Genomic DNA, 17,129 nt, shown 5'->3' with positions numbered 1-17,129 from the left:
TCCTTATATATAGGAGGGAGTGGACAGAAACTCTCAGCTGTCAAGCCCTGTTCACAACTCTGCATAGCAGGAACTTGCATCCCCACATGCGTTTTTTTTTACGAGGGGGGAGGAGCATTTTCACTCATCACACATAGGGCAGCCCATCCACTTAAATGGGCTGCCCTACACACAGCAACTAGTAATTTCAGGAGAATAAAGGCCATACACTATACAATCTGATTGTACAATCTCCTTTAGATCCGCCATCAATTATGTAGTGCAAAGGCTTGCCTGATTGGATATAGAGTGATTGGCTAGATAGGTGTTTCCTCCTATTATATACATTTGGTAAATCTAAAGGAGATTGTATATTCAGATTGTGTAGTGTATGGCCACCTGTACACACCCAAAATTACTAGTTGCGCTTTCAGTGGCAATAATTGTTAACGGCACAGCAAACACAGAAGCAAACGCACATTTTGCCATGTGAAAAAATTAGTGGCAAATGCTGCAAGACGCACAGTAAAAAACATGCAACCCACAAAACGCCTAAATGTTCCATAAGCCCCACATAGCACAGCCAATTGAAATCAGCAGAAAATTGAGCCAAAAAAACGAGCCACAAAATGTTTGCTCCCACTATGCTAGATGTGAATGGGGCCTGAAAGTGAAATTTGGTGTGATATTACAAGAATAATGAGGCTCCATTCACATCTGTGCGTTTTCTTGCATTTCAGAAATGCACTGCACCAAAAATCTCAGTAAAAAACGCACCAAGCTCCGCTCTTAAAAAAAAGAGTTCTGAAGCTTCTTTTAGGCAATTGCTAGGTGTAGGGCAGTACATTAAGGTGGATGGGCTGCCCAATGCGTGATAAGTGAAAATGCTCCAAAACGAAAAAAAAAAAAAAACCACATGTGGGAATTCGAGTTCCTGCTATGCAGAGATGTGAATGGGGCTTGACAGCTGAGTGTTTCTGTCCAAACCCTCCTACTATGTTCTTGTATAAAGATGGCCATACACTAAGCAATCTGATATACTGTGTATTTATTGAGAAGGGTGATCACTGATTGATTGCACTTCATTTAAAAAATGTGCAGCTGGGAATAGGAGGGTGGATGATGCAGGGTGTGTGCTGATGAGGTCAGCTGGTAAACTCCTTCCTGTGTCATGACCTAAAGTCTGTAAGGAAGAAAGGCAGAATAGACACGTTTGGAAACATGGATGGAGGACAGTAAGGTAAGTGTCTGTAATTTTTATGGAAGGCTTTGAGATTTTTGCAAAAATTTACATGAATGCTATATTGGTACATAGGGTAGCTGGAATTTAGGGGAAAAAAAAAGGTGAACTTATCCTTTTAACATTTCCTACTCAAAATATCCAGTGTCCAAAGGCGAATAGGCTTTTGAAAGAAAAAGGCTTTGCAAGAAAAGTTGTGCTTTGCAAGGGACTTTGTCTCAGGACAAAGAATGCCCAATCACATGCAAGGAAAATAAAACAAACACTTTTACTTGCACATGATTGCATGATCGAAGTCAGCAGAGCTTCACCCTATTACTAAACTCCTGGGGAAACTTCCCATGCAAAGTAAATATTTAATTTCCCCTTAGTAAATCAACCCCAATTCATCAAACAATATTAGTAGGCAGACTGACTGGTTTTCTTTTATATTGCAGGCTAGGATATGTACGTTCAGGAAATTTAACTACATTGTAATACATTAAAAAAAATGCTTCTCTGTTTTCGATTCCATGATATATACAAGTAACACATGTCAAACGTTGCCCTTTTTTTATATTCTATCTTTCTTCAACACACTGAAAAAAGGTAAAGATTTTTGGAATATAAATAAAAACACTCCAGGTTTAATGTTACATGGTCAAACATGAAACTGTCCATACAAGTTGGCATCAGTTAAATAGATCCTGCTCAATATTGCATTTCAGAAATAATATACATTAATGTAACGATCCATAAATGCACAGAGAATGCAACATTTGTGATATATCATTAATATTTATAGAATCATCCATGTTTAATATGTAGTATGCAACATCAAGAAATAGAAAACACATGCAATCATTCAAGAAGTAAACAAATTGTACTCACTTTAGTAAAACGTACTAATATATGAAAAGTAAAGTCCAAATATAGGACATAAATATCTGATAAATTGAAGGAAATACAAACATGTGGGATCCAGAGGGGATCTATTTTGAAGTACACGGTGAGCTTCCTGTTGGCTATATCAGGCATAATCTCCTCAGCTCAACTATTCATAGGAATTTTACTCTCTCGGTAGTGTAATATTAGATGCTTGTTGCTAAGTACCTAATTTGCTATACATATCTTTTGATGTGTTGTAAACCTGGAATAAGACTTCAGGGGGCTGAGTCCTTCAATAGATTATAACATACAGCTACTGACTCTCAGCCAGAGGACAAAAGCAACTGTTTGCTTTCTGATGTCCGCAAAAGGACATTATCTGTTCAGTCGTTTTTGACTCTTGCCGATTCTAGACACCAATAGTGAAAATCTTAAAACGTGTCATAGACACACTTTAGAATTTCGTCACTGCTGGTGACAAGTTTCAGTACGGAAGAAAGATTCAGGCACCTGTCGTGAACAAGAGTATGAATCTCTCGCGTGAAGGAGCGTCACTGTGGTCGGAAAGTCCATACTGTGACCACACCATCCTGAGTGCCCCTTGCTAGCTAGAACACTCCAATGACACATCTCCAGCCCTATTCATTTGCTGGTCGGGTGATTCCCTGGCTGACAGCTGAATGTAAACAAGTGGGGATGCTGGTGGCATAATTGTTCAAATATGGTCATTGTTTTATGTAGGTAACAACATAATCCAGCACCCCCACCCTTTTGTCTACTTTCAGCTGCTGGCTAGGGAATCTCACCAGTCACCGGTAGCACCAAGAAGCCCTGTGCGGGAAGCTATCATACTCATGAGCTCTGGTGTCTCTCTGTATGCCAACTCTGGGATGGTCTTAATAACCACTAGTTTGCTTATCTGCAAAGTGGTGGTAGTTCTTTAAGAATCTGTTGCAGTCAAAGTGATTCTGTAAAAAGAACTATTTGAATCTGGCGCACAAGTTGGAAAGCTTTGCAAAACTATCCCAAGGCCTTGCTAAGTTTTTTGCAGGCCATTTTAAAGGGGGCCATGCTGTCAAAATATGTTGTAACTTCCCCTTCCCTCTATTACCTGTTACTCTTGAAAGCCTTTTCCATAGAATTGTATTAGCAATTTTTTAAGAGGTAGTTGGCCAGGTCTTTCCTTAACCCTCCCCAAATTCTTGGCTTGGGCCTGGAATGCAGCATGCAATAACACTTATGCACAGCCACGTACTAGGGCCAATTTAGACAGGTGTCTATAGAGAGTAAAGTATCATTATGTCTTTGGAGTGTGGGTGGAAACCAGAGTATCTGGAGCATACCCATATAAATACAAGGAGAACATACAAAGCCCATGCAGATAGTGTCCTGGTCAAGATTCAAACCAATGACCCTAGTTCTGCAAAGCATAAGTGCCCACCCCTAAGCCATCGTGGCCAAAGGACGTTAAGACAATGCTATTGGTCAGTAGACAATAGTTTTATTTCTTGCAGTATTAATATATGCTATAAAGATTTCAGGTAAAATAACTCACATGATTTACAAATACACTGTATTTAAAACCGGAGAAGAGGCGCAGCAAATAGTACAACTCACAGTATACAGCAAATGCATGTCCACTGATTAAAGTACATTGTGCTCTGCTTAAATATCCAGTTGGAAATTCACAACTGCTAATAGAACAAGACCACATCTCCATATAAAATAGTCACTGTTTTCGAACAGTTTAGAAAAAAAACAAACCAAGAGCAAGAATTATTTAATTAAAAATAAACTAAACATTTTACTGATAACACTAGCAGCAATAACGTTATGTGGGCAATAAACAAATTCACCACATAATAAGTAATAGCACTTAACAGATTGACAACTGACAGTCCAGTTACAAGACACACAGTTTGCAAATGTTTATTTGTTATACACGGAATAGTTGTTAGATACCCACTTTGTCTGAAGTACATACATTCTTGGTGGCATATAATCTTATCTTATCAGAAGTATATCCACTTTTCAGTTACATATGTAAAATCCATTTATATCTTCTACACTGTCCATCGCTTCTTGCGGAAACTGGCAGTACAGCTACATTCAAAAGACACATTATTGTCCATCTAGTTCCATCAAACTTTCCATCAAGTCCATCAAGTCTTCACCTCTCCTGTCCACAAATCGTTTCATTGGAGCCTACTGCACTCCTTTAAGAAACTGCTGGTCGGTAATTCAATTCATTACCTTAAAGGATCAATGTTAAACCATCTTCCAGTCCAAACATTCACTGGACCTTTTCTGCAGAAAGTCGAGTCTCATATAGGCTCAGAGCATGGTGCACAAATTGATACTGTTCACTTGTTTGTACCATTCCTCCTCTGTTTAAAGAAAATAATTAGATTATTATAGTTAACGAGAAGACATTCATTAGATCTCAACACAAAAAAATCGTACAAAAAAAAATACATAATAACATATACCGTATATACTCGAGTATAAGCCAATCCGAGTATAAGCTGAGGCCATAATTTTACCATAAAATACTGGGAAAACGTATTGACACGAGTAGAAGCCTAGGGTGAGAATGCAGCAGCTACTGTAAGCGGAAAAGAGGGTCAACAATGCCCATTTGCAGCTTCACTGTGCCCATTTGCATGCCTCATGGTCATGGGCAAAGAAAAGACATCCAGTGATGCAGTAATTTCCTCAATGTGGGTAATATAATTGTGGACTTTATTCTTCTCCACAGTTTCTGTACACGTTCCTCTATTTGTTATTTCAGCTGCTGTAGTTAATTTTTAACTTCCTTTTTCTGCAGAATCTTTCCCAGGGTCACCAGATTCCAACCATCTACTTAACACATGGGCATGCCTGTAGTGTACCTGTATTCTTGTCGGGTCGCGGGCGTCCATTTTTCAAAAGTTATGGCTTCCTCTTGGTCCCGTTCCGTGATAGGCGTTTGACACTGTATTCCGCTACTGCCCAGCAGACACTGTGTTCAGTGTTCCGCCAATCATGGACCTTCTTTCATCCTCGGACAAGAGGACGTCCTTGATAGGTGGAACACTGAACACAGTGTCTGCTGGGAAAGTCCGAGGATGAGAGGACCTCCGTGATAGGCGGTAGCGGAACACAGTGTCAAGCGCCTATCAAGGACCAGGAGGAAGCCGCGACTTTTGAAAAATGGGCGTCCGCGACCCGACAGGTACACGGACACGAGTATAAGCCAACTACTTTTTGTAGTAAAGAAATTAAGACTGGGGTTTTACTACAAGAATTAAGAGACCGCAGAGGAAGCAGCAGTGCAAAATTGGCCAACAGCTGAGGGAGTATTGGCCAAAATGTAGAATAGCCAAACTGAGCAGGCAGGTGTTTTACTACTTTTTGTAGTAAAGAAATTAAAGTGTTACTAACCCAGGACCCTGCATTCACTATATCTGGTCTCCCACTGTACACAGAATATGGAATTCAATTATTTTAGTAAATATAAACTAATTTTTCTCATAAGTAGTATATAGCAGTCTTGTGACTTCTATCAGTGTCTGGCCGAGCAATGGTTAAAGCTTGTAGGAGATGTTTTCATTCTCCTCTTACTGTCCTATGAGACAGCATGACCCCTGATTTTCTGACTGGACAGTGCTGATTGGCCTTGTGCTGATCACATGCACCCTCCCAAAAAAACAACAACAACTCTATGGCAATACACACCACACTGAGCATGTGCAGAGTCTCTCCTAGGGCTTTGTACTATCAGCAGATGGATTGGAGACAGTAAAAGAAGGGGAGGATCAGAGAGGACAGGACCAAACAGCCTTTTCACACACAGTGTGGAAGATTAACTCCTTAGGTTCCACAGTGAGTATAACAGGCATGCTTTACTGGATATATAGACTGATTTTACTATTGTGGGTTTAGTAACACTTTAAGAGACAGCAGATGACACAGCAGTGAAAAATTAATGAGCAAGGCTAGGCCCAAATTTATGAGAGACAAAGAGTTTAGACTGGGGTTTTACTACAAGAATATTGGGCCAGATTCACAGAAGAGATACGACGGCGTCGTCGTATCTCTCAGAGTATCTATGCGACTGATTCATAGAATCAGTTACGCATAGATAGCCCTTAGATCCGACAGGTGTAATTGTCTTACACCGTCGGATCTTAGGATGCAATACCTCGGCCGCCGCTGAGTGGAGTTTGCGTCGTATTCCAGCGTCGGGTATGCAAATTAGCAGTTACGGCGATCCACAAAGGTTTTTCCCGTCGTTACGTCGGCGCAAGTCTTAGTTTCCCGTCGCAAAGTTAGGGGTGCTATTAACATGGTGTAAAATTACTCCACCATGCTAAAGTATGCCCGTCGTTCCCGCGTCGCTTTTGAATTTTTTTTTTCCCCGGCGTTAGTACGTTACGCACGTCGCGATTCACAAACACGTTGCGCAAAGCACGTCGGGAAAATTGCAATGGAGCATGCGCAGAATGTCCGGCGCGGGACACGCCCCATTTGAATTGGGCGGACTTGCGCCGGACGTGTTTACGATACACCGCCGCAAGTTTACAGGTAAGTGCTTTGTGGATCGGGCACTAACACTGAAAACTTGCGGCGGTGTAAGGTAAACGGGTTACGTTACACGGCCGCAATTGTACCTGAATCTGGCCCTAAGAGACTGCAGCGGAAACAGCAGTGCAAAATTGGCCAGCAGCACAGTTTTAAATGAATAAGAGGTCAAGATATTCTCTCGAGACTAAAAAATGGCAGGTTAAGCTAAAATGAAAGCCACAGCAACACAGGATAAATGGATAAATATCAATATGCCTCCATAATAAATGAAAATCTAAAAACACCACCCCCAAAACCCAAATCATTTTTTAGGGATGCCTTGCAGCAAAAATAAAAAAGAAAAAAGAAAAAAGTTTGCTTTAGATGGGTCAACAGGTAAAAGTGACCACTGACGAAATCAACCACATTCAGTAGATGAACTTCTGTTCCACCACAGTGGCCAAACATGGATCAGAATTCATCTGGTCCCTGCTGAACTGACTGAACTTCAATCCATGTATGGCCAGCTTAAGATGTACACGATTTATCAACTTGTTCAAAAACAGGAACAGCAGATCATGGATCTTGATAAGGATGGGCAGATCTAATGTTTGCTGTTCTTAATCAGCAACTGTCTGCTTCTACTTGGGCAGTGTTGGTTTTAAAGGAAACCTATACCGTGGGAAATACAGACTTGCATTGCCGACTTCCTTCTGACAATTTTAGTTGCTGTGCTTGTTCTGGTTTCAATTCACTGACCTAGGCAAAGCTTGAAGATGAAAGAATTCAGAACACCTAATCTTAATTTCTGAGAAAGCAATTAAACCACTGGATCAGTATGACAGCCAGAGCCAAGGATCTAATATTGTCAGAGGAAGAAGTCAGCAATGGAAGCCTCCAAACTGCTTTACTACAGGCTCCCTTCATATCAGACACCTCAGGCATTATTATACATGTATTAACATGTTAAATAATTAGCAATATTACAGCCTAATTTAAATTAATTAGCAGCGTTACCAGCACTAGTTGGTGGCACAAAAACCATTAAGAAATGTCACTGCAAAATGGACACATTTTTATACAAAACTGCTTGTGATACATACTGTAACTTACGATTACAATATCTGAAAGCTTTATATGCCAGTAAATGGTTTGATTGCCTTCACAGACTGTTGGTAAGTCTGAGCACTTGTGATATGATATGAGCTCTAGGGGACTGCTAAGGCCATTCCAGCCTAATGCCGCGTACACACCATCACTTTATGTGATGAAAAAAAATGACATTTTTAAAAACGTCACTTTAATTGACCGTGTGTGGGGGAAAACGTCGTTTTATGTCTTCTAAAAAACGACCAAAAAAAATTGAAGCATGCTTCAATTTTATGTGTCGTTTTTCAAAACGTCAACTTTTACTTCACAGAAATTGACCGTGTGTAGCAAAAAACGTCGTTTAAAACAACGTTTTTTCACCCGCGCATGCCCAGAAGCTACTTATGAAGCGAGCTTCAATGGAAAAACGTGGTGAACGTAACCTCGCTTTGCTAGAACATTGTGAGAAAAACGATGGTGTGTAGGCAACTTCGTCTTTGAAAATTGAAGTTTCAAAAACGTCATTTTTTACTTCACAGAAAATGTCGTTTTTTTTCATCACATAAAGTGATGGTGTGTACGGGGCATTAGGCCTTTTCCAGACGGAGCAGAGTCCATTCTGACCAGCTCACAGATGCCCTGCTGATCAGAGCAGAGCGGGACAGATGCCACATCCATGCCCACTCAGTTATGCAGAGCGGACATGAGCAGACTCCACTGAGCTTTATGGGCGGTACGGGTGTAAATGGACTTCGCTGTCCGTTTACATCAGGCTTCCAGTCTGCCAAAATAGAAAAGGACTGCCTTATTTTTTACCAGACCTGATTGGACCCAGAGGCATACGTCTGTCCGTAGAGCTGCACCATGGACCTTTCCGATCAGGTCCGCATGAAAAAACATGTGAAAGGGGCTCTACAGCAATACAAAATACTGTCTGTCTATCTATCTATCTATCTATCTATCTATCTATCTATCTATCTATCTATCTATCTATCTATCTATCTATCTATCTATCTATCTATCTATCTAGAGATAGACAAAGTAGATAGATAGATAGATAGATAGATAGATAGATAGATAGATAGATAGATAGATAGATAGATAGATAGATAGATAGATAGAGACTATGGGGTTGATTTACTAAAGGAACATAGAGAGTGCCATTTTGCATGTGCATTTGCACTCTGCAAGTGCAGTTGATTCAGAGCTTAGTATCATGTGCAAGCAAAAATGCTGTTGTTGTTTTCCTTGCATGCGATTGGGTATTCTTGATAAAGTGAAGCTTTGGGGTTAGTTTAATAAAACTAGAAATACGGCTACAGTATGGGCTTACTTTGCCAGAAGGATGTCCATGGACAGAGGCACGTTCTGTAATCGCTGCATCCTTAGGACGCAACTGATCACAGATCAGGGTAAAGGGGCAATCACAGTAGCCCTTTACCGCGTGATCAGCTGTGTCCAATGACAGCTAATCATGATGTAAATACAAGCTAGTAATTGGCATTCTTTTCCTCAGGCTTGTGTTAAAGGAACATCTACACTGATAATCAGGGCATTGATTATCTGTGTCCTGATTATCAGTGCAGTCTCAAGAGTTCCCACCAGTGCTGCCCATCAGTGCCACCAGTAAATAGATGCCAATCAGTGCCCATCAGTGTCACCTATCAGTGCCACCTATCAGTGTTCATCAGTGTCACCCATAATTGCACCTATCAGTGCCCATCAGTGCCACTTATTAGTGCCCATAAGTGCAGACTATCAGTGCCCATCAGTGTCACCTATCAGTGCCACCTATCAGTGTTCATCAGTGTCACCCATAATTGCACCTATCAGTGCCCATCAGTGCCACTTATTAGTGCCCATCAGTGCAGACTATCAGTGCCCATCAGTGCAGCCATCAGCGCACATTAGTGAAGAAGAAAAAATTACCTGCTTGCAAAATGTTATAACAAACTATGAAAACTTTTTTTTTTCAAGATTTTCTGTCTTTTTTTCTTTTGTTTAGCAAACAATAAAATACCCAGTGGTGGTTAAACCACCAAAAGAAAGCTCAATTTGTGTGAAAAAAATTATAACAATTTCATATGGATACAGTGTTGCATTACTGTGCAATTGACATTCAAGTGTGACAGTGCTGAAAGCTGAAAATTTGATGGTGGTAAAAGTGCCCAGTAGGTAAGTGATTATTTAAACAAGCTGAATTTAGAAGCTGATTGGCTACCATGCAGAGCTGCACCATATTGTGCACTAGCCAGTTTTAGTAAATCGACCCCTTTACCTCATTTACAATGACCTGGAGAAACCCCTATATATGTACTATAATGTGTATACACAGTGGGGTAGATTCAGATAGATTAGAGGATATTTAGATCCGCGTAATCTATCTGATTTACGATCCGCCGGCGCAAGTTTTTGAGGCTAGTGCTGTATTCAGAAAGTACTTACCTCAAAACTTGCGGCGGCGTATCGTAAATCCCCCGGCGGAATACAAATTCCGTGGCTAGGGGGAGTGTACTATTTAAATCAGGCGCGTCCCTGCGCCAATTTTACTGCGCATGCGCCGCCGGCTAAATTTCCCAGCGTGCATTGCTCCAAATGACGTCGCTAGGACGCCATTAGTTTCGGCGTGAGCGTAACTTGTGTCCGGCCGTATTCTGAATAGACTTACGCAAACAACGTAAAAATTCAAAACTCGGCGCGGGAACGACGGCCATACTTAACATAGGATACCCCTCACATAGCAGGGGTAACTATACACCGGAAAAAGCCGAACGCAAGTGACGTAAAAAAAAACGACGGGCGGGCGTTCGTTTCTGAATCGGCGTAAATGCTCATTAGCATATTTGACACGTAAAAGACACGGAAGCGCCACCTAGCGGACGGCCTGGAATTGCAGCCTAAGATCCGACGATGTAAGTCACTTACACCTGTCGGATCTTAGGGAGATCTATGCGGAACCTGATTCTATGAATCAGTCGCATAGATACGACCGGCCGGCCTTGGAGATACGACGGCAAATCAGGAGATACACCGTCGTATCTCCTATCTGAATCTGGCCCAGTATGTATATATATATAAGAACTGCACGTATTAAAAAATTCCATTATTTTCTAGTGAAAGATTGTCTAACAAGTATTCCAATGGAATCACTAGGAATTCATCCAAGCATGCCCCCAGTAGACTGCACAACAAACGTCTCAAAAGGATGAGGACTGAAAAGTTTAATGGTGGCTACACGCTATACAATCTGATTGTACAATCAGCTGTAGATTTATCAAAACTATGTAATAGGATACGCCTAATCTATGCAATCCTTCAGGCCCTTACACTACATAGTGCATGGTAGATCTAACAGAGATTGTACAGTGTATGGTGAGCCTAAAGCGTGCAAAGAAAGGGGTCATTTAAAGCGGAGGTTCACCCTAAAACATCTATACACCATTAAATCCAGCATACTTCCGACATGTACATTATGCTGGTATTTTTTTTTTTTTCGCTGTACATACCGTCTTATAGTTCTTTTTCACCCGGCTTCCGGGTTCTCACTACCGCCGGGAGTAGGCGTTCCTATGAAGAGGCATAGATGATTGACGTGCGGATAAGGCGCATCACGCATTCCGAAAATATCCAAACTGGGACACGGCTTTATACGGCGCCTGCGCAGTCAGCTCTACACGGCTCCTAGTCTGTGCGCAGGCGCCGTATAGCACCGTACATAGCCGAGTACCAGTTCGGATATTTTCGGAACGCGTGACGCGCCTTATCCGCACGTCAATCATCCATGCATCTTCATAGGAATGCCTATTCCCCGAGGGAGTGAGAAACCGGAAGCCGGGTGAAAAAGAACTATAAGACGGTATGTGCAGCGAAAAAAAAAAATACCAGCATAATGTACATGTCGGAAGTATGCTGGATGTAATGGTATATAGATTTTTAGGATGAACCTCCGCTTTAAATGATAAAAGTACAGTTATCCTTTAACATCTATGCAGGGTAAGAGACTCCTTTGCGACCTTAGCAATAGATGACATTACTTTGTAGGTAATACATTTTCCCAAATTAATTAAATGATAAAATACTACATAATTTCTAGTGTCCAAACAATAGATGTCATAATAAAATCATAATATTAATACAATATTAAATAAATATTAAATATAATACTATAACAAAAATATATAACAATAAAAATAGATGTCATATTAAAATATTAGGTGTCATAATAAACGATACTATTAATTATGATAAAACAATTCCCCCTGTTTTGACCTGCGGCATTATTAAAGCACAAAGAGATTTAGCTATCCTGAAGTTATGGAAAGCAGTTCCTTGTAAAAATAAATCTTCCTGTCCAGATAGTGCTATGAGAAGTGCTGAGAAGTGCCTTGTGTAGCAGAGGTGTGTCCTTTGACCAGCGGTTGGACAGGATATACAGTAGCCTGCTTGGGAAATGACAAGAAAGGCTGCCCAGTGTATGTGTGAACTCATGGTCACGTAGGGTGTGAACGATTTGAACATATGTAGAGAAAAAGGGAATGATATGTTAGACTATATTTAGAAAAATCTCTCTTTACAGCTGCATCTCCCAAAGTCACCTATCTGAAATCTGCACACTAAAGAGATAATGAAAGGGTGGCATTAATCTTTTCTAAGTGCATTGATACTTAGGGTTACTGTTTTGTAAGGATAACCAGATTTTTACTGATTTAAGCACCGCTGAAAATAATCATTACTGTACAGAGCATAGTTTCTCAGTCAGTACATGGACCCCAAGGGGTTCTTTTTCTCTCTGAATAAAATAATACATTAATACAGTAGTCTATCAAATAGTAAATTGCACATAACATTAAACAGAGAATAATTTAAAGCACAAAGGATTTTTGGGGAAAAAAATTACACAATCAAAGCCAGAATCTTGACTCAGCATTTTAGGGTATTGTGGTAAAAAAAATCCAGCTTTCTGCATCTTTTGTTTGGTCTCCCACTAGTTTTCTCCCATGGGTTTATCACTGTACACTTTTTTAATATTATTCTTCAGGATTTACTGTATTTATTGGCGTATAACACTCACTTTTTTACCCTGAAAATAGAGGGTAAACTGTGTCTGCGTGTTATCTGCTGTGGATTTTTTTTTTCCTGAAACCTCCCTCTTAAAGTTAGGGTGCGTGTTATATGCCTGTGCATGTTATATGCTGATAAAAATGGTATATAGCGCTAACATTTTGCACAGCACTTGACAAAGTTAAGGGAAGCAGTAGAGTTACAATACAATTGAAGTTTTGAAAATAAGTAACATTATATAGCTGCCATGAAAGCCATAAAGGTCCGTTCACACTTTGGGTTGAGAAACCGTGCAAAAAATGCACTAAAACGCTGCCAATATCTTTCAATGGCACTCCAAATGCAGGTAGCAGTTAAAGCGGGAGTTCACCCGAAAAACAATTTTTAACATTAGGTTGAGGCTCATTTTGTCTAGGGGAATTGGGTGTTTTTTTTTAAATCGAAGCAGTACTTACCATTTTATAGATAGATCTTCTCCGCCGCTTCCAGGTATGGTCTTCGGGACTGGGCGTTCCTATTTGATTGACAGGCTTTCTGACAGGCTTCCGACGGTCGCATACATCGCGTCACGAGTAGCCGAAAGAAGCCAAACGTCGGTGTGGCTCTATACGGCGCCTGCGCACCGACGTTCGGCTACTTTAGGAAAATCGTGACGCGATGTATGCGACTGTCGGAAGCCTGTCAATCAAATAGGAATGCCCAGTCCCGCAGCCCATACCCGGAAGCGGCGGAGAAGATCTATCTCTAAAACGGTAAGTACTGCTTCGATTAAAAAAAAACACCCGAATCCCCTTGACAAAATGAGCCTCAATCTAATGTTAAAAATTAAGTTTTTGGGTGAACCTCCACTTTAAGTGTTTTCTGCACGACAAAAACACACAAAAACATGCAACGCAAATCCCTGGCTGAGTGCCAATATTTGGGCATGAGCTTCTTCAGTGCCTTTTTTTGAGTGGAGGAGGCCCGTTCAAATAAAGGGTACAGCTCTAAAAAATGTGCCAAAAATACTACTCAGTAGTGGCACTCAAATGTGAACGGGGCCTAACATTTTCACATTATAGAAGGCTGGGCCTATCATTATCCTCCCAAAATGCAGAAATGTCTGTTGTCTCAGTATACAAATATGTACCTGTCCATCCGTAGTTTGCAGACAATGCTTAACACATCCACAACGCCTTCTTCCTTCAGCTGACAACAACCAATAGATGTAGCGATGAAGCAGCCAGTTCTTCCAATTCCAGCACTGTAATAATACAACAGTCAGTTCATTTTTCTTTACATGCGGGAATAAATAACCAAAATAGAATAAAATAAAAACGAATAAGTCTGGAGGAAAGTCAGGACTGAACTGGGAAAATGTAGCCTTTTTATGGTTGTTATCGCTGGGATAACGCACACCAACCCATGTTAGATGCATTTGTGCCCAGTGGTGCCATTCATTCTGAATGGCAACCTTAATCACCTTCAAAACACATGCCCTCTAGTGCACTGCACCAGAACACATGGTCCTGTGCTGTCTGCGCCAGACATATAATTTGGTGTTGAGACCAAATAATTTAATTTTAATCTCATCTGACCACTTTAAACGCACCTTGAAGATTCTGAGGCCACATGGAAAAAAGTGTTATGGTCAGATGACACTAAAATGTAATTATTTGACCTCTACACCAAACGATATGTCTGGCGGAAATCCAATACAGCGCACCATCCAAATAACACCATTTCTACAGTAAAGCATGGAGGTAGTAATATCATGTTATGTGGATGTTTCTCTGCAGCAGGTACTGGAGCACTTGTCAGGATATAAGGAAAATTGGATAGGGCAAAATACAATGACATTCTTAAGGAAAAAATGCTGCCCTCACGCACGACCCAAAGCGCACAGCAAAAATGACCACACAGCGGTTGAAGGAGAAAAGGGTGAATGTCCTTGCATGGCTTAGTCAGAGCCCAGACTTAAACTACATTGATAATCTGTGGAATGATTTGAAGACTGCAGTTCACAAATGGTCACTATCAATTTTTTTTGCAAAGAAGAGAGGTCAAATATTGCAAAGTCTAGATGTGCAAAGTTAGTAGAGACATGTCCCAACAGACTAAAGGCTGTAATTAAAGCAAACGTGGTTCAACAAAATACTAACATAAGGGGGGGGGGGTGATCCTTTTTCCAACTCAGTGATTCTGCTTTTGACTTTTTGAATTTTTTTTACATGTTTTTGTTATATCTTTCACTTGGATGTCATAATTTGCACTCGTAAATACAGCTGGATAAAACAAAAACGGTGTTGGTCTTCATTTAAGGCTGCAAAGCAACAACATGTGATTATTTTAAAGGGGGTGCTTCTTTTCTATTCCCACTGTATATGTGATTGCGATCAGCACAATGTATCTAGTATTGTCAATAGATGTTAAAGTGTAGCTCGAGTCAAAGCATATTTTTAGTTTTGGAAAGAATGGGGAAAAGTTAGAACTATGTTTAGGTCTTCTTTGCTGTCTGAGTCTTCATTGGAGAAACCTCCAACTTCTTCGTACATTGACCACTGTCATCAGTATGATGGGAATTGTGGAAAATACTCCTCACTAGGGACACAGCAATACAAACCAGAACAAGGTTATAACTCTGTCCAAGATACAAATTAGTTTTTAAAAGATTTATTGTTGTGCAGAGTGTAAATACAAGGGGGGCAGAAATGTTTGCTCATTGCACATTTTGATCTTGCTTTAGTAGGACTGCACAGTGGCTATGCTTCTGCTATCCTGTTTTGGGATAATTTCCATTAAGGGCTCAGATGACTCAAAACAAGAAACATTTTGGTAAGGCTGATAAAGGTTATCCTACTAGCTCTTAAATAGAACCTAGTAGTCCACATCTTGACCTACTTATACTCAACTTCCCCACAACCCTCAGGCCTCTTACACACGACTGAGTTTCTCGGCAAAAACCAGCAAGAAACTTGATGGGATTTTTTTTTTGCAGAGGAAACCGGTCGTGTGTACATTTTTCGACGAGGAAACTGTTGAGGATCCCGTCAAGCCAAAAAGAGAGCATGTCTTCTTTTTCCTCGACGGGAATGGAGAAACTTGCCTTGTCGAGTTCCTCGACAGCCTAACAAGGAACTCGATGAGGAAAACAATGTGTTTCGCCCTTCGAGTTCCTCGGTCATGTGTACGAGGCTTAATACCCTGCTCTGTTCCTCCATAAGATGTGTATGCTCCATGGCAGTTTTACCGACAGGAAAACCGCCGGGAATCGTGGCAGGAAAACTGAGAACATGTTCTGTTTTTTCCAGCCACGATTCTCAGCGTTTTTTTTCCCGGCAGTTTCCCTATGGAAAAAACTGCGGTGGAGCATACACACGGCCGGGATACCCAACCAAAGCTCTCACCGCATTTTCCAGACGGGAAAACCTCTGGTGAGTACACGGGGAAAGTGACCGAGCAGGTTCTCCGTTTTCCACCTGGGATTGCCGGCGGCCGGAATCCCGATCGTGTGTACGGGGCAATATACCATCTAATACAGAGCTTAAACAATATGCAGGGATACTGATGACACTTCCTGATATACAGGTGATTAACAGACTAACAGAAAGGGTATTTATGAATACATACCGGTATATATATATATATATATATAAAACATTATTTATGCAGTTATGGAACAGTAAACAATAAAATTAGGTAAATGTTGTGATAGAACATGTTCTTAGTGAGAATCAACTACAGCTTCCCTTTAATATATAGAGCACAGGTGCACCACACTTTAGTCATTCTTCTCAAACAATCTTTCACTGTACTGCCTACTCTGTGAGTACTAATATGGTGCCCATAGACATTACATTACAAATAGCCAGATTGGGAGACAATGTGATGGCTATGGGGCACTAGCAGACATCACTTGTAAGGGAAGAGGAGATAAAGCACATTGGTAATCCTTGTCTGATGGCAGCCCCCGCCAATAAGCCAATGCTGGAGGTGTTTGCAGCATGCTATTTGACTAGTCCAACCCTGCAATTTGTTTTACAGGTCAGATCAGAATAACTTGCATCCACTGTCATAGAAAAAGTTCTTTGGATAAATTCTATTCCCAGTTAGGCCAGTTACGCCATGATCGCATGGTGCACCCATTAAGCGATGCACTGGGCCATCACTGTATTCATGGCATATGTCTAAAAGCTTTACTGACCACAGTTCAGCAGGGGTGGCACTGTGGCTGAACAGACTGTTTTAATTTAAATCATTATTTGATTTTGTATATATATGTTTTATTTTGGTACCAAGGCTGCTGTGGGTTGCATTGTACATAATCATTTAATCAGTTAATAGAACATAAAAATCATTGAGGCAGAGC

At 40.7% G+C, this 17,129-nt stretch overlaps 1 protein-coding gene across 3 annotated transcripts in view; it reads right to left on the bottom strand.

Annotated features, from left to right (window-relative positions):
- Positions 1 to 1,814: 1,814 nt before the first annotated feature.
- PTPRR (protein tyrosine phosphatase receptor type R) overlaps positions 1,815 to 17,129 on the bottom strand; it is a 220,239-nt gene continuing 204,924 nt past the window's right edge. For all 3 annotated transcript variants that reach the window (XM_040344000.1, XM_040344001.1, XM_040344002.1), the window contains 2 exons: positions 13,911 to 14,024; positions 1,815 to 4,473 (listed from right to left, as the gene is read on the bottom strand). In XM_040344000.1, coding sequence (XP_040199934.1) covers positions 4,380 to 4,473; positions 13,911 to 14,024 — 208 coding nt within the window. In that variant the 3' untranslated portion in view covers positions 1,815 to 4,379. The remainder of the gene's footprint in view (positions 4,474 to 13,910; positions 14,025 to 17,129) is intronic.

Source organism: Rana temporaria, chromosome 3 (assembly GCF_905171775.1).
Source record: "Rana temporaria chromosome 3, aRanTem1.1, whole genome shotgun sequence".
NCBI lineage: Eukaryota > Metazoa > Chordata > Amphibia > Anura > Ranidae > Rana > Rana temporaria.
This window is presented reverse-complemented; position numbering and strand designations above follow the sequence as displayed.